Source organism: Eublepharis macularius, chromosome 6, assembly GCF_028583425.1.
Source record: "Eublepharis macularius isolate TG4126 chromosome 6, MPM_Emac_v1.0, whole genome shotgun sequence".
In the NCBI taxonomy this organism is placed as follows: Eukaryota; Metazoa; Chordata; class Lepidosauria; order Squamata; family Eublepharidae; genus Eublepharis; species Eublepharis macularius.
In genome coordinates this window covers 122,769,913-122,793,244 of record NC_072795.1, presented here as the reverse complement: position 1 = coordinate 122,793,244, position 23,332 = coordinate 122,769,913, and the positions used below count along the sequence as shown (strand labels likewise).

The window sequence follows — 23,332 nt, the reverse complement described above, 5'->3', positions numbered from 1 at the left end:
TAATCTTTTCTCACTCTACACTTAGCTGGGTGTCTTCACTCCCCCTTAGCTTTACTCTTGACATACTGTTTCCTTCTGTTCATGTCTGTGTTTAAAAGAACCCCTTGTCCTCTGAGCTTTTCTGCCCGTAATATAAGATGGAAGTATATTCTCCCACTGAAAGATAAGGCCCATCAAAGGCCCATGGAGGGTTCAAAGGGCAGCCTGGGAAGTAGGAGATGTGTCTGAGAATATTTCAGTTTCCCCAGACATCTAGCTAAGCTTAACAAATTGTCCCTCATGGGACATGTTATGTTTTGTACGGAGGCCTTCTCATTTTTTAAAATTTAGTATTACTTTTCCCCATTGGAGTGCCTTGTCTGAGGGCTTGTATTCAGGTTATCAATGGATTTTAATGCATGTCGATGAGCATATTCTGTTTCCTCAAGAATTTACAAGGCCGCACCAACTTCACAGAAGCGAGTCGGTTCACGAAAGCGTAAATAAATAATAAAAGTTGACCTCTTTTACTCTTGTGTCAACTCTGAAGGCCTCAAATGAGCTATCTCGTTCAAGTACCGCACCTTTTAAAAAGTAAAAACATCCAGCCTTTCACTGAGGAATTCAAGGAAGGGGGATTCAGTCCACAAGCTCCTCAAAGGAGCTTTATTCCATTGGTTGCAGACCTCTTTCCTTGGAAGTTAAATGCATTTTACCCCTCGTAGTTCTGGACATGTGTGGTTGCTTCTTCCAAATGCCAGAGGGACTCAGCCTGATTACTAGAATGACAGTCTATATAAACTTGGCATTTGTAGGAAATATTATCAATCACCTTTCTGTTTCCTGCCAGGAAAGGATCTGGCGCTTCCTCTCTCCGTCTCCACTAAGTCTGCTTCATATCTGGGTGGCTGGCTGTAAATAGCAAGCACTTGAGATGAGTTGATATTATCATTTTCCTGGTCTGTTTTTTAAAAAACATTGATTCATGCCATACTGTGCCATGCTCTGTCATTTTTTTTTTAAAGTGAATACATCTGTGTGTGGGTGTTGGGCTAGCCAAATTCCAGCTTTCTTGCTGAAATGTTAGAGGAAGTTGAAAAGGGATCCAGAAATCAGCTTTGAATCTAGGATCTGACCCCACATGTGAGAGTGTGCACTTTTCAGAATAGCATTAAGGACTTTAATTCGGTTGTTGGTGCGTGTTATCTTTTGTACACTTGGCTCAAGAAGTTATGAGGTGGCATAGAAGAAAGGAATTAAATAAATTAATTACATTTGCATCGTGCCTTGTTTTGTAGCAGTTTGCATGCAAAAACTTGATATGTGTGATACTAGAATATAATCTGCTATGTATGAAAAAAACAAGACGTGAAGAAGGCAAAGATTTAGATCAGATTAATAGTATTGAATACTTTGAAGGGAATAAACACCATCCTGCTACCCATTGTATAATACTACTGAAGCAAATAATATGTCCCATGGAAATATATCACAGAGCAAATACCTCCATATGACTTTGGTGTGCAAACCAAGCTGTAAGGGAAAGAAAAAGCCGCCTCGTAGCAGTGACATGTATGGAGGGATAATTCCATGGCCACAAGAAGCAGAAACCAGTCAAGCACTGTAAGCAAAGGAGGTGTTATTGGTAGACATGGGCACAAACCAAAAAAAATTAATGAACCAGCGGTTCGTGGTTCAGTGCCGCTAATGAACCCGAATTAACGAACCGAAACGAACATTTCCCGCTGACGAACTGGTTCAAGGTTCATGGTTCATGGGTGTCAGAACGGCCCCCATTGGACTTTGAGAGCCCATATTCACAGGGAGTGTTTAGCAGGCTCTCCTCCAGCCAGCACCCAAGTTTGGTCAAGATTGCAATAGGGATCTTGGAGTTATACCCTCTCCAATCTGAGGCCCCCAGGAAACTCCCATTCGATACAATTAGAGCCACCCGTTGATGTTGGCCCAGTGTACAAGGGGTTGGCCATCAGAACTGCCTATCAGGGTTTGCAGGGATGAGATTGGAGTGCCCATGGCTACAGAACACTCCCTTCCCCCTCCCCCGAGTGTCTTCTCCCATGTAACCAATTGTAACCAATTTGCAGCTCCATGGTTGGAAGGAAGACCTGCTGATCAAGGTAATCTGGGCTTCGATTCGGGTTTCCAGGGTGACAGAAGGAGTGCAGACAAAGTTCAGGCATTCCCCCTGCTCCGTTTCCAAGGGAAATGATTGATGGTGTCTGACTGTCTGGCTTCACGAACCGCGGGCAAATGCAATGAACCGTGCTTCCAACGAATGCTGGTTCATTGGCCATGGACCCTCACGAACCGCTGGTTCGCGAACAGATGATCAGGCGGTTCGTGGGTTTTTTTCGGTTCGTAATGTGGTTTGTGCCCATGTCTAGTTATTGGCGTCCCAGATGCATGTAATGAAATATCCCACTCTGCACTGATCATGAGCAGTGGAAAATCCTTATTACTTCAACTGTGGCACTAGAAGAACAAGATATCCCTTGTAAGTTTAGCAAAACAGTCTAAAATTTGTTGTCCTGGCTGATGTTGTGAGGAACCTGAAAATTTAACATTTCTAAGGAAGAATAGACCTTGTGTTGGGTCCAAAAGTTCTTTTCCATTGAAAGGAGGAATACCTCTGTCTTCAGTCCCAAGCTTTGGATCCAGCCCCTTATTCTGATTTCATAATTGCACATGTAGCCATAGTGTTGCTTTGTTTAAGCCTGCTAATATTTCCCTATCCCTTCTAAATACAACTGAGTTGTATTACCCTGTTTGCAGCTGCATCTTGTTGGCTATTTTGGTTACTTATACCCAACTGATAAGCTGTGATCTATCCTCCTTTGTCTTTTAGAGCTGATAGGCTGTATTGGTGACATGAAAATCTCTTTTGTATCATTAAAAGTACAGGACTTTGAGAGCAAAGCTATTTAGGGTGGAGCCCATTGACTTATGAGAACTAGCATGATGTAATGGTTGGGGTGTTGGATTAGGATATAGGAGAACTGGTTTAAACTCCATACTCTGCCATGAGAGTTCATTGGGTGATCTTGGACCTGGGTGGTTTTGTGGTAGAGAGGAAAATGACGTCATTGTACCCCACTTTAAGTCCCCTTTGGGGAGAAAAACAGGCTATAAATGAACGTCAAAGATACACAACAATACATGTGATTAGGAAATGAGGTACAGACTGTGGGAGTTGTTTTGCTAAACTTCAAGAACAAATAGAATTCACAACCAGCATAAAATGAGTTTGCATTGGTGAAGTACAAGTTCTTCTCCCCGTATGCTTATTTTAAGTCCTTTAAATTGAGAACCTTGTATTATTTCAATGGAAATTATCAACAAAGTTCTTTCTTTTTTTAAAAATTAGGTATTTTGTTCTGCACAAATTAAGCAACTTGAAATTTCTGGATTCTCGAAAAGTAAGCCCAAGCGAACGTGAAGAAGCTGCCTTGAGGGGTGCCTTTATGAAAGTGATGAAGCCCGTGGATTCTGTGGTGAGGCATTTATAATTAAGACCATACGGCTATTAATGGATCTTTAAAATAGTTCTTCTGATGGTTTATTTTTAATTTAAATCTTGTTGTTGAAGCCATTTAGATTAGTAGTCAGTTTTTAAGAGTTTCTAATCTACAACCTTTTTCTGGGGTGTGACTCAAATTTGGTGGCAGACCAAGTACTTGTATTGCTTTTGCTAAAATCAGAATTTGCTGCACTTTTACTTTTTCCCTGAAGGCAAAATGCTTAATCATCTAAGGAGCTAATGCTCATTTGCAGGCAATTGGGTTGTTTTAGAGAAAAAGACAATTATTGCAATATATGTCTTGTGCTATATATATATGGTTTGACGCATTTGGTTGACTAATACTAATTTAGAAGAATCGTCACGATCCATTGTGAATTTCTTCCACACAAACATAATTTGATTTACATATATGGCAGATTCCGAAAGGTAGCCTACCCTGCTAGACTCTGTCTGTGTAAGTTAAAGTGTATTGAAACAGTCCCACATATTCTCTTTAATTTTTCCTTTTATGCAAATATTCGTTTTAAGTATCTTGACCAGGGCTCATTTTGAGGGTGAACATGCAGGAAAGCAGTTCCAGAAGTTCCCTAAAGAGGTCACGTGACAGGTGGCCCCACCCACCAGACTCTCAGTCATTTTGCGCCCGTTTCGGCCTGGATTGGGGCTGAAACGGCCTGGATCGGGCCTCTTATGGGTGGTGGATTACTTTCCTGCTCAGCAGCAGCCCAATCCTGACCATTTTGAGCCACTTTTTGGCTATTTTCAGCCCCTTTTTGCCATTTTGGGCCCAATTTTGACCCTGAATAGCCAGGATTGGATCCAAAACAGCCAGGATAGGTGATGTCAGGGGGCGTGGCATATGCAAATCAGTTATGCCGATGACACACTTCCAGTGATGGCAAGAGGCGTGGCATATGCTAATGAGTTATGCTAATGAGTTCCTGCAGCTCTTTTTCTACGAAATGACTGTATTCTTGGAAATAAGTCGTGTCTGTCAGATTACATCAAAGCCCAATATACCTTGAATGACATATTTCCTGGAACAACGAGAAGGTAGCTTTGTTTCTCCAACATGCCATTAAGATCCGTTAAGATAAGATATAGTGATGATCCAATGCTACATTTAAATTTTATCTGTACAAGTTTTTATCTTCTTCTTGTAATAATCTTGTAATTTGTACCAGTCTATCTTTTATGCTATTATGCCATTGAAGGTCTGCTTTGGATTTAGACTTACATAATATTGCAGATTTCAATAGACTTTGTGCAGAAGGTATGTTCTGTGGGAGAGGATCCCTTGACTTGATTCCAGTGTTATATACTGCGGTTTCATTTTGATTGGAGGGAGAGTCTCTCAAATGAATGATTTAGAGTCTAGTTTTCTGGCATCAACTGGCCCTAAACTGGTCAAACCGTACAGTGCAGAAGTTTCTGTTGTCCCTGTCCTCCAGACACTCCACTGATGACAGGCAACACCATTCTGTACAGCGAGGTCCTTTTTGTAGAAATCCAGTTGTGTCTTAAAATTCTGGGCTATCTTACGAAGAGAACTGTGATTCTCGAAAGCTTATGCTACAATAAAGTTGGTTAGTCTTAAAGGTGCTACTGGACTCTTTTTGATTTTGCTACTACAGACTAACACGGCTACCTCCTCTGCATCTATGGGCTATCTTAAACTCAGTCTGTGTTTTCACCAAGCAATTTTTTGCATGCTGGTTTGTTTTATAATATACACAATTAATAATTTATTGCAGATTTCCAATCCCCTTAAACAGCTCCATAACAGTTATGGAATATGTTGTATTTGGAGGCATGGAAGTGTAGCTTAGATATATTTGTTATCAGCTGTATGTTTGCCACAGAAAGCAAATTAATTCAGAGTGATTCATTTTATAACTATTAAAGTTTTAACAGTTCTTACTCAGGGATTGGTTTGACACATTGTTTACCAGTGCCTTTAGCTATTTCAACTCGTACAATGCAGCCTGCAATAAATGAAATCATTTCCTTTGAAGCTCTTATGAAAGGCTTCCTCCTTTACTAAATCCTGTAAAATGCAACCATTGAACGTGTAAAGGATGTTATGTTTATTTTTTCTCCCTTTTGTAATCATTCTCATGCTGTCTACTCACAATTTAAAAATATCTTGGCATTCCTGAATTTTCCTTTAATATTGCTGACAGTTTTGTTTTGCAAAATGAGAGCAGAGTTATACATGCATCTTGACCCAATCAAGGGATAAAGGGGGAAAAAAGACTGCTGTTCAAACTCTTTTCTAGTTTATTTGAATGCAATTTTGTACTTTTTACCTATTTCACCGCTGTCTTAAGCAGTTCTGATTCACAAAGATAGCATTAAGCCTTGCTGCTTTGTTCTAGTAGCTATATCCCAAGCTATATAATTTTTGAATTAGCTATCATCTAAATTTTATGCTAAAACATATACTTTTCCCAATCCGTTTAGTGCAAGGTACAAATTTAATATGGCGATAGCCCTTTCCAAAATTGCTTGCTTAAAGAATTGCTAGGTCATTACCAAGCATAATGTATTCCCTTTTGTAAACATTTTGGATGTCATGAGCAAATACCTCTTGGCGTGCAACAGGATTATCATCATTATACTTTATTATATGTTACTCATATATTGGTTTATCCTAAGGAACTGTGGAGTGGGCTCAAATCTATTAAAACAAATTTGGTGTACAGAATCTATAAGCACAAGCCTTCATGTGTATGGTATCAATTGCCTGTGGGTAAGTTTTTAAATACTGCAAAATTTCCATGCTGAAGTGGCCTTTGGGTAGTGAGATTAATTCTCTTCTGCTGAATCCACTTGTTTGATGCTGCACGTCACATCTGGCTATTTTAAGTCTGTATAGCTTGAACTGGCATACTGGTAGCCCCCTAATCAAGTACAAAACATGAACTTGTGGGTCAGATTCTTTATAGATACATATTGATTTGTATGTGACCCATTTTCCAATTTCACCCCCAGATCCGCACTCAAACAGCATGATCATAAGGAAGAAAACCTTTTTGCCCTGCCATCTCTCACTCCTAAGAGCTTCTGGCATAGGCTCAACACCCACAAATATAGACAGTGAGACACTTTGCAGTAATGCAGGGTCTGGACTAAGTAGCACAGACTCTCTACTAGAGATGGGCACGATCCGCATTACGATCCAAAAAAACCCACGATAATGGCAATCGTGCGATCATGACTCAGCGGATCGTGATCGGTCATGGCCAATGATCCAGCGATCGGGAGGGGGGCTGGATCGGGGCTGGATCGTGCTCAGATCGGGAAGCCAGACACTCAGGTGCCAGTAAACTATTCCCAGGGCAACGGAGCCAGGGGAATGCCTGAGCTGTGTTTCCCCTCCTTCTGTCACCTTGGAAACCCGAATGGAAGCCCAGCTTTCCTTGATCAGCAAGGCTTCCTTCCAACCACGGAGCAGCAAAGCAGTCACCAGTTGGGAGAAGACAGCCAGGGGAGGGAGGGGGAAGGGAGTGTTCTGTAGCCATGGGCACTCCAATATCATCCCTGCAAACCCTGATAGGCAGCTCTGACGGCCAAACACAGATGGCCAAACACAAACACAGATGCCGCCGGCATCACCCACCATTCTTTTCTTGCCAGCGCACTCCTTTTTGGCCTGGCAGGCGGGCACATGGGGGGTGTTGCCGGTGAGTGGCCAGACCCCCTGCCCCCTGAGGGGAGGCAGCTCGTCGCCATCTCCCTGTGCTCGCCGGGCCCGGGGGCCGCCGCCAACAGCCACCTTCCCACATAGCTGGGGATAGCAGTGTGCCCCGCTTTGGACTCTAGGATCCACAATCCACGATCCATGGATCGGGAATGGGAGATGATTGGTGTGGATCGTTTAGTCGGGATCGTCACCAGCGCCGATCCACGATCAGCTGGATCAGCAATTTTTTTTTGGCTCGTGCCCATCTCTACTCTCTACAAGCTTGGAAAGAACACTGAGATCTGAATAAAAACAGAAATAAAGTTTAAGGTGCATAATACAACTGTATGAGATGTGGAATTAACAAATTAAAGCAGTTGAAACAATGGCAATACTAGAAGTCCACCTAAAGAGCCAGTCCTTCCAGAAATCCAAACAAAGGCCGTTTCCGCACTACTTACCTTCATCCGGAACACCGCGGAATGTTGCAAAAAAAATCCAGAAGATAGCATCTTCTCACGCGAGTTTTGCACGACATCGCGCAAAACTTGTGCGAGAAGACGCCATCTTCCGTGGGTTTTTTCACGATGTTCCACAGTGTTCCGGATGAAGGTAAGTAGTGTGGAAATGGCCTAAGATGGGAGGCAAAAAGCTCAAAAGGTATATGTAGAGCGGACTATATCTGCCCTGGCAAAGATTTGGTTCTAATTCAGCCCAGTTTGGAGAAGATTCTATCTGTATGTAAAGGGTTGGCAGCAAAGAGAGAGGAAGACTTCTGTTCTTTTCAGGCTGGCAAGAGCAGAGGGGATAGGTGAGAGCTCAGATGTGTGCCTTGTCAAGTGAAAGGGGGGGAGAGGAGCTGGGAGTATGTGTTTTTAATAATAATAATAATAATAATAATAATAACATTCGATTTATATACCGCCCTTCGGGACAACTTAATGCCCACTCAGAGTGGTTTACAAAGTGTTATTATTACCCCACAACAATCACCCTGTGAGGTAGGTGGGGCTAAGAGAGCTCAAGAGAACTGTGACTTGCCCAAGGTCACCCAGCTGGCTTTGTGGAGGAGAGGGGAATCAAACCCGGCTCTCCAGATTAGAGTCCCGTGCTCCTAACCACTACACCAAACTGGCTTTTAAAGGAAGTCATGGGCCATTTTCATACTGCTTACCAGCCTTGGAACATCGTGCCAAGCTCCTGGAACAACAGCGTCTTCCTGGCGCGAATTTGCACAAGAACTGCCATTCTCACAGAAAATTGTGCCAGGAAGGCACTGTCATTCTGGGAGCTTGGCATGATGTTCCAAGGTCGGTAAGCAGTGTGAAAATAGCCATGATCTGGTCTGAGAAATGGGACTTTGGTGGGCGATTGAAACACGCTTATCTGGTATTTTGCGACAGTCAAAGACAGGGAACTCTTTCTTTGGGAAATGCTAAATGTGTCAGACTGTGCTTGGGGCACACGGATTAATCACTGCGGCCTTTGATTAAAGGCTAGAGGGTGGGTGAGGCTTCTCCCTGAAATAGTCCTTTCTAGTGAGCATGGTAAGATTGGTCACGGTGTTCTTCCTCCTTCTGCGAGCTCTCTGTCCTTGTCTTGGAAGAAACCCTGAGGAAGCATGCAGAGGAGAATCTGATTCTGGCATGAAGATGGGGGTGACCAGGGCCGTTTCCACACTACTTACCTTCATCTGGAATGTTGCGGAAGATAGTGGCCGTTTCCACACACATTGAATAATGCACTTTCAATGCACTTTAGTTATCCTTTAGAAGTGGATTTTTTGTTCCACACATGGAAAATCAGTTACAAATGTGCACTAAAGCGTATTGAAAGTGGATTATTTAACATGTGTGGAAACGGCCAGCGTCTTCTCGCGCAAGTTTTGCGCACCATTTTCCGCGGTTTTTTTGCGACATTCTGCAGCATTCCGGATGAAGGTAAGTAGTGTGGAAATGGCCCAGGAGAAGGGGTGTGTGTGTGTGTGGAAGGAGGGAGGGACTCTCAGACCAAAATGGACACTGTCTTATAGCAAGGTTCAGACAGCATGGTCTAGTTCTAGACTGAGCTAGTAAATCTACAGCTGAGCTGTACTTCAGATTTTCTCACAGGCAGAGAGGAGGATTCAATTTTACTCTTCTCCCTGATATGTTAGTTTTCTGTGTGCAGGGTATTTTAAAGGAGCATTCAACACTTAGAGTGACCATTCCAGCAAGATAAATATAGGCTGCTCTGTATACTTGGTAACATGTTTGGTAATATAATAATGTTGAAGGGCTGGGTCTAAATCCACCCATATGTTTGCTGTGTAATAACAAAAGGTAAAAGGTAAAGGTAGTCCCTTGTGCAAGCACTGAGTCATTACATCATGATGTTTTCTTGGTAGACTTTTTGTTACACGGTGGTTTGTCGTTGCCTTCCCCAGTCATCGACACTTTACCCCCAGGAAACTGGATACTCATTTTATCAACCTCAGAAGGATTGAGTCAACATTGTGTCAGCTAGCTGAACCCAGCTTCCGCCAGGATCGAACTCAGGTTGTGAACAGAGCTTGGGCTGCAATACTGCAGCTTACCACTCTGCGCCACAGGGCTCATGTGTGTAATAACAAAGGGGTGTTTTTTTAACGGACTGGTCCTTCATGTCTTACACATTGAAGTTAATGTGAGTTGATTGTTGAGTGTTATAAATACAAGCAGTAAAGAACATGATGGTTTGGAAAACCTGCACAAGTTGAGAGCATTGTACAATGTTCCACAGAAAATATTATCATCAGTGGAATGCAAATTTATCAGAAATTTTATGTATCTAGTCTGGTTAATATTCGCAGCCTGTATCAATTTTGTATATCAGTTTGGGTGAGTGTAGAATGTTGATTGGATAGTAATGCAGGCTACTGAATTGGCATAACCTACCTTCTCCATTTTATTTATTTACTTAACCAAATTTATATCCTACCTTTCTGCCCTCATTAGGGATACCAAGGCAGCTAACAAATTAAAACACACATAATAAAATCACATTTTAAAACCATTAAAGCCAAGAAAAACACAAAATTAAAGCCAGAGCTAAAAACATACAAAGACATAAAAACAACAATGGTAACCAGGGAGGTTGGAACAGAAAAAGTGAATTAAACTTAATACAAATGTATTGTGAATGAATAAAATAAATTACGGTGCAAAAATAAGATAAAAAACAGCACAGTGTGGTTCAGCATATAAGTACCGTACTCTTGAATATTCACATAGATAGCTTTTAAATATACAGGTATATTAGTACATTGTATCTCCATATGTATAGAACCAGAACAAGACGCGTTTCGGCCCAAGGGCCTTCCTCACTGGTATATGTTCATATACTGGTGTTTTATTTATTTGCAGTATATTTGTAGTTAAATTTAATTCACCTTTTCTGTTCCAACCTCTCCTGTTACTCTTCTTCTGCTGGGTTGTGCCCCCCCCCCCCCCGTTTTTGTTGACCATAAAAACAACAATGGGCAGAACAAGTCACAGTGCAGGGATTTACTCCTGAGGCCTGCTGGCAGCTGGCTGCAGGGCGACACCGTTGTTGCACAAGCCTGACAGGGCAGCACATGGGAGCTGCTCCAGAGTACCTGAGGCTTATGTTACTCTAAGAGTGAGATATGTCGTGTATGGGCTAGTCGGTTCCCTGAGCACGTTCAGACTCCTGATTAGAATTGCTCAGTAAAGCATTTAAAACATTGGGCATGAAGGAAGGATCACTGAGAGGATGCCAAATAAACGTTGGCCATTTCCACACATGTTGAATAATGCACTTTCAATGCATTTTAGCAATCCTTTGGAAGTGGATTTTTTGTTCTACACGTGGAAAAGCAGTTCCAAATGTTCACTAAGGAGTATTCTAAGTGGATTATCCAACGTGTGTGGAAGCAGCCATTGTCACTTGCAAAACTAGGTGATGTTTGAAATTCCCTCCCTATTCATTCCCAAAATTTATTGCAACGCTGAAAATTTCCAAGCAACCATGTTCGGCAGTTGAACTAATTGTTTCTGCTGAGACAATCAGATGTGAGCAATGACTTGGTCTGTTCAGTTTGGCCTCCAATGGCTGCCAAACAGGTTAGTATTTGATTTTTGCAGAATTGTACATGCGTGAAAATCCAAAGAGATCAGCAGCCGTTAACATCGCTAAAAACTGAACACCGAACAGTAGGATTTTAAAAACAGCATTTAGTTATGACTTGTTTATGTGAATTATGACTAATTTTAGTGTTTAAACAACTGCCCACTGAGCGGAACAGCAGTGCAACAAGGATGTGGGAAAATAGACTCCTTTAGGTTGTGTGAGAACACATGTTCATGAAAAGCTGGCTGTGCTGCAAGGAAACAGTATGGTGAAACTACATGCTGAATAGACACATATGGGTCAATAATAGAGGTAGGCACGGACTGGGAAAACCCCACAGGTCATCTGCTGTTGAGCAGGTGATAGCTGTGGCTAGGAGTGTCTTTTACCAGATATGACCATTTCTGGGCAGAAAAGATCTGGCCACTGTAGTGCATGTCCATCTAGATTAGATTACTGCTGTACACTCTATGTGGGGCTGCCCTTGAGATGTGTGAAGAAATTTCAATTGGTGCAGAATGTTGCTGCCAGGATGTTGCCTGTAGTAGGTCATAGGAACCATAGGAAGGAAAGAAAGAAGCATGAAAAGGTGAGAACCAGGTCTTTTTTTCCAGCTGGAACGTGGTGGAATGGAGTTCTGGAACCTCTTGAAAATGGTCACATGGCTAATGGCCCCGCCCCCTGATCTCCAGACAGAGGGGAGTTTAAATTGCCCTACGCACTGAGCAGGGCAATCTCAACTCCCCTCTGTCTGGAGATCAGGGGGCGGGGCCACCAGCCATGTGACCATTTTCTCTGAGGGCAACCCACTGAGTTCCACCACCTCTTTTCCCAGAAAAAAAGCCCTGGTGAGAACATGGGGGTTGCTAGGAGAAGGGAATGAAGAAATAGTATGAGGAGAGGGATACGGGAGGAAGCGGGTCATCTCCTGCAAGCCATTACAGGTTCTCTGCTGCACAACTGGGCCCAGCCTGGCAACTAGCACTAATCGACTCAGCTAGACTTTTGCCAGGGAAAGGCTGTCAGAGATAAGGAAGGTAGGAGAACTGGAGATTGGGGGGGTGGGGGGTGGGGGGGATAAAGGTAAATTGGCTGGTGACTGGTAAAGAGAAGGAAGCAGGAAAAGAGGAGAGATTATGAGGGCTTTCAGGGAAGGAAATTGTGTGTGTGTGGGGTGTGTGTGTGTGTGTGTTATTACTTGCCTTTGAACTACATTGCTGGCATCAAATCTGTTCTTCAAACTGAAATCTAAATTTGAGGTTAACTTTCTTCCGTAAGTATAAACTGGAAATAAATAGCTTATTCAGCAGTAGAAAACAATGGATTAGGGGATGGTTTGTGTGTTGGGGTGGGGGGAGAGTTACACTAGAAATGGCTTTCATCTCATGCTTGACATAAAAATCTTTACAGAGCAAGATGCCCCTCAGAAATCAACACCCGAAATGAGACTCGAGGCAGGATATTTCCCACTGACTCACTTCTGTTTACTCAAATGCAAGTAGCTAGCAATCACCAATCTTCATGAAATCATAAATATTTAATTTTGTCTAACTGCCTGCCTTCCTCTAGTTTTTATTTTTCCTGAACAGAATGCTGCTTTCTTCTGCTTTGCTTCATTTCATCTTTTGTTGCTTCAAGTCTGTTTGTGATGGGACTGTCGTTACGAGGAAGATGCAGTCATTCATTAGAAAACAGCTTAACGTTGCGATGGCTCTGTTCTGTCTTGCTGCGTAAAGCGAGCTGAACTTCATTACCCAGTGATGTTTATATTTAGAGTTGTCAAAATATTGAATGTAGTCTCATGTTTGATTTTTTTAAAAAAAATAAAAATCTTGCAAGCCTGGCTGGGCAAGGGGCATCATGCCAGGCACGGAAGCTTCGTTTAATGACCAAACTATGACCTCATTTTGCTGGCACAAGCGTAGTTCAAAATGGAAGTTGCCTGTCCAGTGTAAAGCATGTTGCTGAGCCTGACAGCTCTTCACATCAGAATGACAGCTCAAGAATACGACAGCCAAAATTGCTTAATTATGTCCCAGCCTTGTAATTATTCATCCTTACTCCTCCAAAGAGCACAATTGTCATCTCTTTGACATAATTATTTAAAGCTGTGGCCTTATTCTCTTCAAAGCATGTACAGTAGCACTGGAAGGGCTCAGATGTTGAGTGGATGGGTGAGGGTTGTGGTGGAAGGGAGCTCGAGCGCCCATTTTTTGTGCGTCTTTTATGTTTACAATAGAGCACTCAAGAGGGAAGGCCAGCTATTTCAAAACGATAAATATCTTTTGCTTCTGTATCTTGACTCCATAAGGGCTTTGAATGTTCAAGTGTAAATAGAATTAATTTACTTTATTAATGGTGGCCAAACTTCCCAAACCGTTTAAATAAGTAATAGTAGTCTATGGCTACAGTCCTGAAAAAGGTGTACATGCATATGACCCACTGAGATAAATCGAAGACCGAGCATACTTAATGTGCTTTGAACTGCATTCTGTGTTTGTAATAGTGAAACCGCTGCTGTGAAGCAGATAACTAATATATATATATATATATATAGAGAGAGAGAGAGAGAGAGAGAGAGAGAGAGAGAGAGAGAGTATTGAACAACATAGCAAATGAGGTTCAGTGTAAGGAAGTGACATGTTGTTGTACATTGTAGAGTATTGCACATTAGGGCAGAAACTCATAATTACACACAATAGGGTAGCCTTCCACTGGCAACCCCAGGAGCATTCGGGGAGGGCAGGGACTGAAAAATCAGCATTGTGTGACACTGTATCATCACTTCCAGTCACATATCTGGAAGTTATGATATGGCATCAGTAGTGCTCTAGGAATTACCCAGAGTTGTATGGTAAAAACCATAGAGACTTGGGAAATTCCTAGAACGTTGCATAACACTGTGACATGATTTTGGGGTATGCAACTAACAGTGATGCCATGGCATCACACAATCACTTCAGGAAGTCCGAAGTTCCAGTGGGTATCGGAGAGGTAAGGGGGAAACAGGATGCTGTTTTCTGATTGGACCAATCTCAGGGAAGACTTGTAAATTTAGAAGCTAAGAATTCTCAAGCAATTTCTAATTTTACAAGCAAGATTAAATTTTATTATGATATATTTTTGAACATGTTTTGGATGGCTTTCTGTGTCCATAGCTATGACTGTACAGATTGAAACCAAAGACCACCTTTTTACTTTCCCCGATGGAGACATGGTTGCTTCCATAACAATCTAAGGAATTTATTTTTAAAACTTCCAGTATGGTTGGGCTTCTTTTTACATAATGTGCCAGGGAGGAATCTCCAAAGCAGAACTTGTGTGTTATGTAAACATGGAAGGATACAATAAGGAACCCTATTTTTTCTCATATAGCTACAGCATGTGATGGTTCTGCTGCTATGCATCAAGCTGCCAAAGAATATTTGATAAGTTTTAAATATCCTATTATAAACATTCTGTAAGCCCTAGAAGATAAAGAAGCTACTCTGTGAGACTGGCAAACTTTAAAATAATAAAGTAACTGACAAGTGTAATCCTAAACATGGTTACACCCTTCTAAACCCATTAACTTCAGTGGAGGTTGTAACTCTTTTTAGTGAAGATTGTAAGTTAACTCTGCTTAGGACTGTACTGTTTAGTCCAGAAAACAATCACTATTATTCCCCACTCCTTTATTTCACCATATAGGCCACAAAAAGGTGAGTTTATGAAAGGGAACGTCACACTTAACTTAGAATTCCATGTGTTTTATGACTTTTAAATCTGGCTGTTACATCTGGGACCCTGCAGTAAAAAATGCGTTCGACAGAAGGGCCCTTTCCAGCAAGCAGCAAATCAGTTTGTAGGCTCGCGAACATTAAAAGAAAATTTAATATACAGTTCTGAACCCTAAGATAAATATATACATTTTTCCAGCTCTTTATGTCCTTTGTTACTGATATACATCTTGAAAGTTTGACTTCTGAGTATGAGCCTTCTGGTTTTTATCTGTGCCACTTAAATGAGCTATCAGAAATACTTAAAACAACACTGGTATACAAAAGGAAAAGAGAGCAGCTGGTATCCCTCTGAGATTTTCTCTCTTTCCAGCTATTGTCCACCAGTGTTGCCAATTCTGTGAATAGGAACATGATTAAGGTTGCCAATCTCCAGATGGAGTCAGGAGTTCTGGAGTCCCCCAGAACTCCAGACTAGAGATGGGCACAAACCGAAATATGAACCAAAATTAAGCACGAACCAGGCTGGTTCATGGTTCGCAAACCATGATTCGTCAGCTCTCATTTCTGACGAGCTGCCACAAACTTTAGGCTGGTTCGTTTGGTTCGTTTTTTGGTTCGTGACTGCAGACAGCCTGGTGCCAATCAATCAGTTTCCTAGGCGACAGGGGATGGACTTCCTGCAGACCTTCTGCTGGCCCGGAAGTGATGATTTTCTGACCCGGATGTGATGTTTTCATGAATCAAACAAACTGGTTCCCCGGTTCATGCCCATCTGTATTCCAGACTACAGAGATTAGTTCTGGAGAAAATAGCAGCTTTGGAGGGTATTCTGTATGGCATTGGCATGATATGATATGATGTTTTAATGTTTTTATAATGTTTTTATTGTTTTAAGCTGCTGTTAAACCACCCTGAGCCCGTCTGATGGGACGGGGCGGTCTAGAAATGTGATTAAATAAATCATAAATAAATAAATGACATCCTTGTTGAGCTTCCCCCTGAACTCCACCCTTCCCAGGTTCCACCCCCAAACCTCCAGGAATTTCCCAACCTAGAGTTGGCACCCCTAAACATGACATTAGATAGAGGTGCTGTGGACCAACTAGCATGATTGCTGGAGTTAGTTCCAGCCTTAGGATCCATCGTCCCTTACAATTGAGCAAACTTTTGTGTATGCCCAGCAGTCTGCAGGACAAAGACAAGAAGTGGGGTAAGGAAAGTCTTTTGATTATTCAGTTGCAGTTTTAACAATTAGTAAATTGTGATTTGTATTTTATCAGATTTGATTGATATGCCTTAAAGGTAAAAGTAGTCCCCTGTGCAAGTGCAGAGATACTCACCCATAGGGGGATGTTGCATCATGACGTTTTCTTGGCAGCCTTTTTGTTATGGGGTGCTTTGCCATTGCCTTAAGTAGTTCTAGAGGATAGAAAGGCAGCCTGCAAGTTAACTAGAAGAGCAGATTTCCTAAATGCTGAGACCAACAAGAAATCCTGACCTGAAAGCTTTTATATAGCCTTGGAAATAATCACCTGACTTCATCGGGCCAATGAGGTGCAAATGGCTTGTTTGGCAGTTGCCTTCCTGGCAGTTCCCTCCCTTGAACTGAGCTGGGTTGGGACCAGAAAGGCTAGATCCAACATCTTTTCTGTCACCAGTTCCAAAATCTCTCTGGTCTTATGATGCCAGTGGCGCTTATGTGGGCAAGAAATGTAACAGCTGAATTAGCCCGCAGGACTGATCCATACGAATGTATGATTTGCACCTGACTGACATTTTCACAGCTTAAAATAATAGAAGAAAAATGCTGGGTTCAACATTGTTAAGTTTGGGTCTAATTTTCATGTCAGAATTCAGCCACTTGAAGGTCCTTAAGAAGAGAATGCCCTCGAGCATGTTTGGATCGTCTATCCCATATGCCTTAATAACCATAACCATTTATTTCAAACTGCAGCCCATCACTTAATTTGGCAGCATTTGCTCTCACCTACTAGGTAAATACAACTGTTACCAGGATGAACTCTGGTTTTAAACAAAATGTTTAAAAACAAAATGTTTAAAACTCAGCCAAGGATGGGCAATTCCTGGCTCTCCTTGTTTGGGAGAGCAATGCCAGGCAAGCTGGGGGAAAGGTTTGGTGAGCTCCTCCAGTATTGTCTACCTGTTCTTACTTGAAGGGGGTCCACTCACTTAGCCAGAATTCCTTAATGCCTGGTGGGGGAGTCTGACATGTGTCCCCCTCATTATCATTTGTGAACCCAGCAAAACAACCAAACAGCAAATTCAAACTGCGAAATCTTACTACGTGTTACCTTTAACATCAAAAATAAATGCAAACATTTGCATTTCTTTTGGATGTTAAAGGTAACACATAGTAAGATTTCGTGGTTTGAATTTGCTGTTTGGTTACTTAATACTGTGATACTCTCTCTTGTTGGTTGTATTTTTATTGAGACTAGGGTTCCCATCCTCCCGCTCAGGACAGGGGATCTCCCGATACCACCCTCCCTCCCCCGCACCTGCTTACCTGGTGGGTGGGGGCGTGCTCCCTGGGGTGCCCCCTCCCCGGGTGGCGAGGCACACCCCTAGGTGCGGGGCGCGCTCCCGCGCTGAGAGAGCAGGTGGTGGCAGAGAGAAAGCAGGCGGTGGTTGCAAGAGCATGCCACGCTCACTGCTGCTGCCTCCACCCGCTTTCTCGCCATGGCCGCCGCCGTCGCTCTGCAGCCCACACCAGCAGGGACAAGGGGCACGGCGGTGGCAGCAGCAAGAGATCGAGCTGTGGTGGCCACAGCCTGCTCTCTGTCTCACTGCCGCCGCTGCCGCCACTGCCGTGCCCCTTGTCCCTGCAGGTGTGGGCAGCACAGGGGCAGCAGCGACCGCAGCACACGTGAGAGCTTTCTTGCCACCGCCGCTGCCTGTGTGCTGCATGCACCGGCAGGGACAAGGGGCGTGGCGGCGGCAAGAGAGACAGAGAGAGCTGCCCACTCTCTCTGCCCTTCCTCCCTGCGTGATGACATCAGAAGTGACGTCATCATGCACACTGGGATCGCATGTGCGGGCACAACAAGGACAGCCCCCCTGATGAGGTAGAAGCCAGCGTCCCATTCTCCTGCTGGGAGACTTGAGGGACCTGGCGACCCTAATTGAGACCCACCAAAAGAACAGCAAATGGTTACTTGCCCCAATAGGTGCCAGTATGTGTGATTTAAATAGAAGCTGAAAATACAGCTGCTAGCAATGATTTCAGCTCAGTCGGAATATGAAAATTCCCACCCTATTTAAAACCATTAAGGCCTAGGGTTCTTCTTCATTTGTAGGTGGTGTGGAATTGTGGTTCTTTACCATTTGTAGACATTACCTGCCCCGTTCTGTTTTCTGTGTGAGACACAGAGGTTTTATCCTAAAACCTTGGTGGTGATCCAACACGTGTAATTCTCTTTCCCAAGCTTACAAAACTGATGCAACATCAAATTACTTATGGATTCTTCCTTTGAAGACTGGAATAGAGTGTTATAATGGCTGCTTAAAGTCAGGAAAAATGGCTTTTCTTTTTTAAAAAGTGATTAATGTATTCCATCTGAAGACTCTTGTTTCTTTTTTCTCCTCTCTTTGCCCCCTTCTATTTCTTGTTATGGACTCTGTTGGTTTTATGCCTGTTTTACTGTGATTTTTTTAAAATTCTGTTTTCCTTCAGGTAATATTTCAGAAAAATAGGAGATAGTTCAATCTAACACTACAGTATGTATGATGATGAGTTCCATGCATGGATACACACAGTAACTTATCTTCAAGGCATTAATTAATATTTGTGAAGTTACTAGGAATATCTGTTTTACTTAAAAGTTTACTTGTTTCCCAAAGATGTGTGTCATTCTGATCTGCATCCACCAGTGACAACATCTGTCACTTTAGTAGGAAAAAAAGTGGCACGGATTTTCTGGTCTTCAAAAAATGATTAGCATGATTGGATTTTGTTGGTAGCTGTCACTGCAGATAGATATGGGACATTTTTATTTGGTGGAAGTTCAGGAAGACAAATTGCATCGCAGTCTTCCAGCCTAATCTGGAAAATCGCTACATTGGCAAAATATGTGCTTAGTCTGGGACATTACTGTCTGCTGTGCTATTACAATATTAAAAGAAAAAAATGATGGGCAATGTGTGTTTTGGGGAATTGTGCTGCAGACAGAAGCTCAAATGAAAATCTGGATGTTAATTTATATAATTTCAGAATAGGACATTTGTACATTGTCTGTGTAGTACATTATTGTGTAGTAGTTAGAGTGTTGGACGAGTCTGAACCCCTCTCTCTGCCATGCAAGCTTGGCAGGTGGTCTTGGGCCAGTCACATGATCCTCTGCCTAGTCCACTGGTTCACAGTTAAACTAGCAATGACAGCACCGTTTCAAATGTTATTTTCCCTTCTGTTCTTCCAGTGCAGAATTGGACAGGGTAATGGCAGAAAAAAATATTCTCTAAAATGTAAGTTTTTTATTGCTATTTTAGCCAAGTTCGTCGCATTTCTAGAGATCATTTGGATAAAAGTAAACGTTAAAAGTTTGTCATATAAATTAATTGTGCAATCCACCAAGAAGAGCTATTGTGGGGCCAGGATAGACTAGACATCAGGAGAACGGACCTCCTGCACAGTTTTTGTTGGTAAACAGCAGTCAGAGGAGGTTATCGTGTGGGGCAGGAAGACACACATGGTGTGGACCCAAGTTAGATTCCATCCCAAAACTTTAAACAAAGAGAGAGAGAGAGAGAGAGAGATCTATTCATGGGTCATGCAAGCATTTTGTCTGGTTTTGCCCTTAGTCAATTTTTTTAAAATCAAGTCTTCCTATAACAAATTACATACATTTACCTATTTACATCATTACTTCCAGGGCTTTTTTTCTGGGAAAAGAGGTGGTGGAACTCAGTGGGTTGTCCTCGGAGAAAATGGTCACATGGCTGGTGGTCCTGCCCCCTGATCTCCAGACAGAGGGGAGTTTAGATGGCCCTCCGCACCGCTGAGCGGCACAGAGGGCCATCTAAACTCCCCTCTGTCTGGAGATCAGGGGGCGAGACCACCAGCCATGTGACCATTTTCAAGAGGTTCTGGAACCCCGTTCCATCATGTTCCAGCTGAAAAAAAGCCCTGATTACTTCCATCAGCAAGGTATCAGGATCCAAACATGAGACTGAAGAAACAGGCAATGTGATGAAATATAATTATTCATGGAGTTTGACAGGGTTTGCCATCTATAGCTCTTCCTTCTTTTGAAGAGTTCACAACAGGGTATTTGAAGTATTCAGTTACAGCTGCTTTTGTGTTTCTAATATATAGTCTGAAAATTAATGGATGCAAGTCTTCTTCTAACACAGAGAATGCCAGAATGGCAATTTCATCTTGGAAGTTTAATCAGGGATTGTATTTACTCAGGTTTAAGAAGAGAGAAGGAAGGAAGTAAATAATGTGATTTTTTTAACGTAGAAGGCTCTTTTCCTTCCCTTCAACTTTGTATGGATAAATGTACAACTTAGATCACATAACTGCTACAAACAGTTCACTGTGTAGGCCAAATGCTTTCTAATGCACTAAAATTAAGAAATAATGTGCTTTGAAAATGATTTATGAGTGTGGTTAAACTGCCAGATTTACAAAGAAATAGTTCAGATCTTGGGAAGCCTCAGGAGTCATGTCAAAAATGAATTTGACCATGATTTAAACTGCTACTTTTCTTACATGACATTTAATATGTGTACTTTGGAGGCCCATATGTCTTTAATAAAATAGCATTAAGTTTTAAATATGATATGAATGCAGTCAGTTTCTAAATTCATAACCTTTTCCACAACTCCAAAATGCTAACCAATAAAGGGAGTCATACATGCAATAAAACATAAACCTTAGAAAATAGCTTTTTATTAAAACAGTTAGACAGTTGGCAGCTGTTGCCGTGCAATAAATTCTTGAAGCCAATGTGGATTTATCAGTCATTGTTTACACTGTGAGCAATTTGGACCAGACAACTAATTAGAACTAAAGACCAAAGGTCATATAGAAGAATTTCTACTATGACCAGTCAATTGAGTGCTTGTTTGGCAAACTTTTTGAAATACCGACTACCTGGGTCATTTTAATGTAGACATTCTACACCATATGCTTTCTTGCCATACGGGTGCAAGGATATATTACTTGGCTTCTTATTTAAGATGTTTCTGAGAGGGACTAAATACATGAGAAGCAAGGGCAGGAAGTGTTCCAAAGTCCTTGAATGTTTGAAACCTAAGGCAATGTATGCTGATGTTCACAGATCCTAAGGGATGTTGCACTCAGGGCTGGCCACAACAGGCAGGTGGCTCACTGGTACTGCAGATGGTCCCAAGGTTAGTTGCCAGGAAGTCAGTAGCCAAGGAGCCGGCAAAAAGGAGTCCAGAAGTCAGAGAGAGGAGCAGATGGAAGGGAAGTCAGGAGGCAGGCCGAGGTCAGAGTCCAATCAATCAAGAAGCAGAGCAGGGCGCAAGGCAAGGACAGGTCAGGCACAGAACTCTGACCACAGGGAGTAGCAAACTAAGTTGCTTCCACACTTGGCTTCTTCAGCTTCTCTCTCTTATACTGTCCTAACAAGGAGCAGGTGTTGTCTCTCTGCCTGATAGCCCCAGCCGGTGCTGTGCCTGCAAACAAGCACTTTTTCTCCTCTCCAACAGAGCTGCCTTTGCTTTATTTTCCCCCTTCTCAGCTGGCCCAGGGTGCTCAGGTTTCTCTTTTCCTCTGAGGGAGTCTTTGTCTCCAACAGCCTTTGCAGAGGTTTCTGGCTGCTCCTTGTCTCCAACAGCCTCAGCAGAGGCTTCCTGCTGAGTTTCCTTCGGGGCAGCAGCTGTCACGGCTGGCTCTGGCTCCAGAGTAGCCCCTGCTGGCTCTTCCTGCTCATCCTCTGAGGAGGACTCTGGGGCAAGAGGTAAGGTGGCCAGTCAAGGCTGAGGCTGACGCATGACAGGGATCTCATGTGGAGAAATGAGGGCCCTGCAATGTCATGTCCTGCCAGCTCAGCTGCTGATACATCCAGCCCTTGTGGTTTACAGATTGTGTTTTGAGGAACCCAGATTGTGTTTTGAGAAACCCAGAGGTTCCTTGGAATCTTTGTCAGGCATTCTTCAGTGAGTGGCTCAGTAATGGCAGTGGTGGACCAGCTTCTTTGAAAGATACATTGCCTTACAAGCTGTTGACCTTCTTTTGAAATGATGCAGCCTCAGGGAAGTAATAATGAACGAGTTCTAGGATATGGTCTATGTTTGCATGAGTGAGACATGATGGGGCAGTCACATTTGTTTGCTAATATGTCTGCTCTACTTAATCCATGTGAATAAGACAGACACAAAGAAAGCTCAGAAAGCTTGGGGAAAGGAGTGACAGGTACTACTTCCTAAGAGACTGGGGGAAGGAGACTTACCAAAAACAGCCTCCTGCAATGTCACTTCTGGCTGTGCAACCAGAAGTGATACCACTGTGTGGCAGGATGTTCTAGGATTTCCCAGAAACTTTATGGTAAAAACCATAGAGTTTGGAGGGAATCATTGGACATATCACGTCACTGTGATATCAGTTACAGTTGCACAGCCAAAAGTGATGTCCAGGCATCACAATACACCATTTCACCCCCTCCACACAGACACCCCACAGCCCTGTCAAGCAGCAGTGGGGGACCAAGGCAGAGAGCGGGAGGTTGCCCACCAAAGTGTGCAGCCTGGCCACCCTACTAATTGTACAGTAGCAAGGAGGCCTCTTTATTCTACCTTTCTGTGCCCAACCATTGGGTGGTATTGTGGTATATTAACCGTTCATGTCCAACCAACCTTGTTTTCTTAAGGAAGGAGTGTGTATATGTGTGAGAGATAGTGAGAGAATGGAAAAGAGAGAGATGAACAACTGTATTTTGACAGTCATACCCTCTGCATTCTTGAGAGCAAAACATAAACAAATTAGAGTATGTGGTCTTAACACTTCAGCACCGATGATGCAGTACAACTGCTACTAAAATATGCAAGCATATTGCATAAAGCAATCTAGGCAGAACCTACCAACACTTGACAGGTTAGAATTTCAATGAAAAACTGCTGCACAGATTAAGGAAATAGTTCCTTCAGAACAAAACTGTCTCAGTAAGTTCTGAACATTTGGAAATAAAACTTGTTTTCAAAAAGGTTTTCCATCAAATGATACTTTCACACTTAATCTTTGTGGTTCTGGAAGGTTGAATAAAAATCTACCTTGTGATATTGCTGAGCGTATTTCAAAAGCAAAGCTTT

The 23,332-nt window shown here is 42.6% G+C and overlaps 1 protein-coding gene across 1 annotated transcript in view; it reads left to right on the top strand.

Annotated features, from left to right (window-relative positions):
• The window catches only part of LRMDA (leucine rich melanocyte differentiation associated), a 539,681-nt gene that overhangs the window by 42,518 nt on the left and 473,831 nt on the right, over positions 1 to 23,332 (top strand). The window contains exon 4 of the mRNA XM_054983958.1: positions 3,365 to 3,491. Coding sequence (XP_054839933.1) covers positions 3,365 to 3,491 — 127 coding nt within the window. The remainder of the gene's footprint in view (positions 1 to 3,364; positions 3,492 to 23,332) is intronic.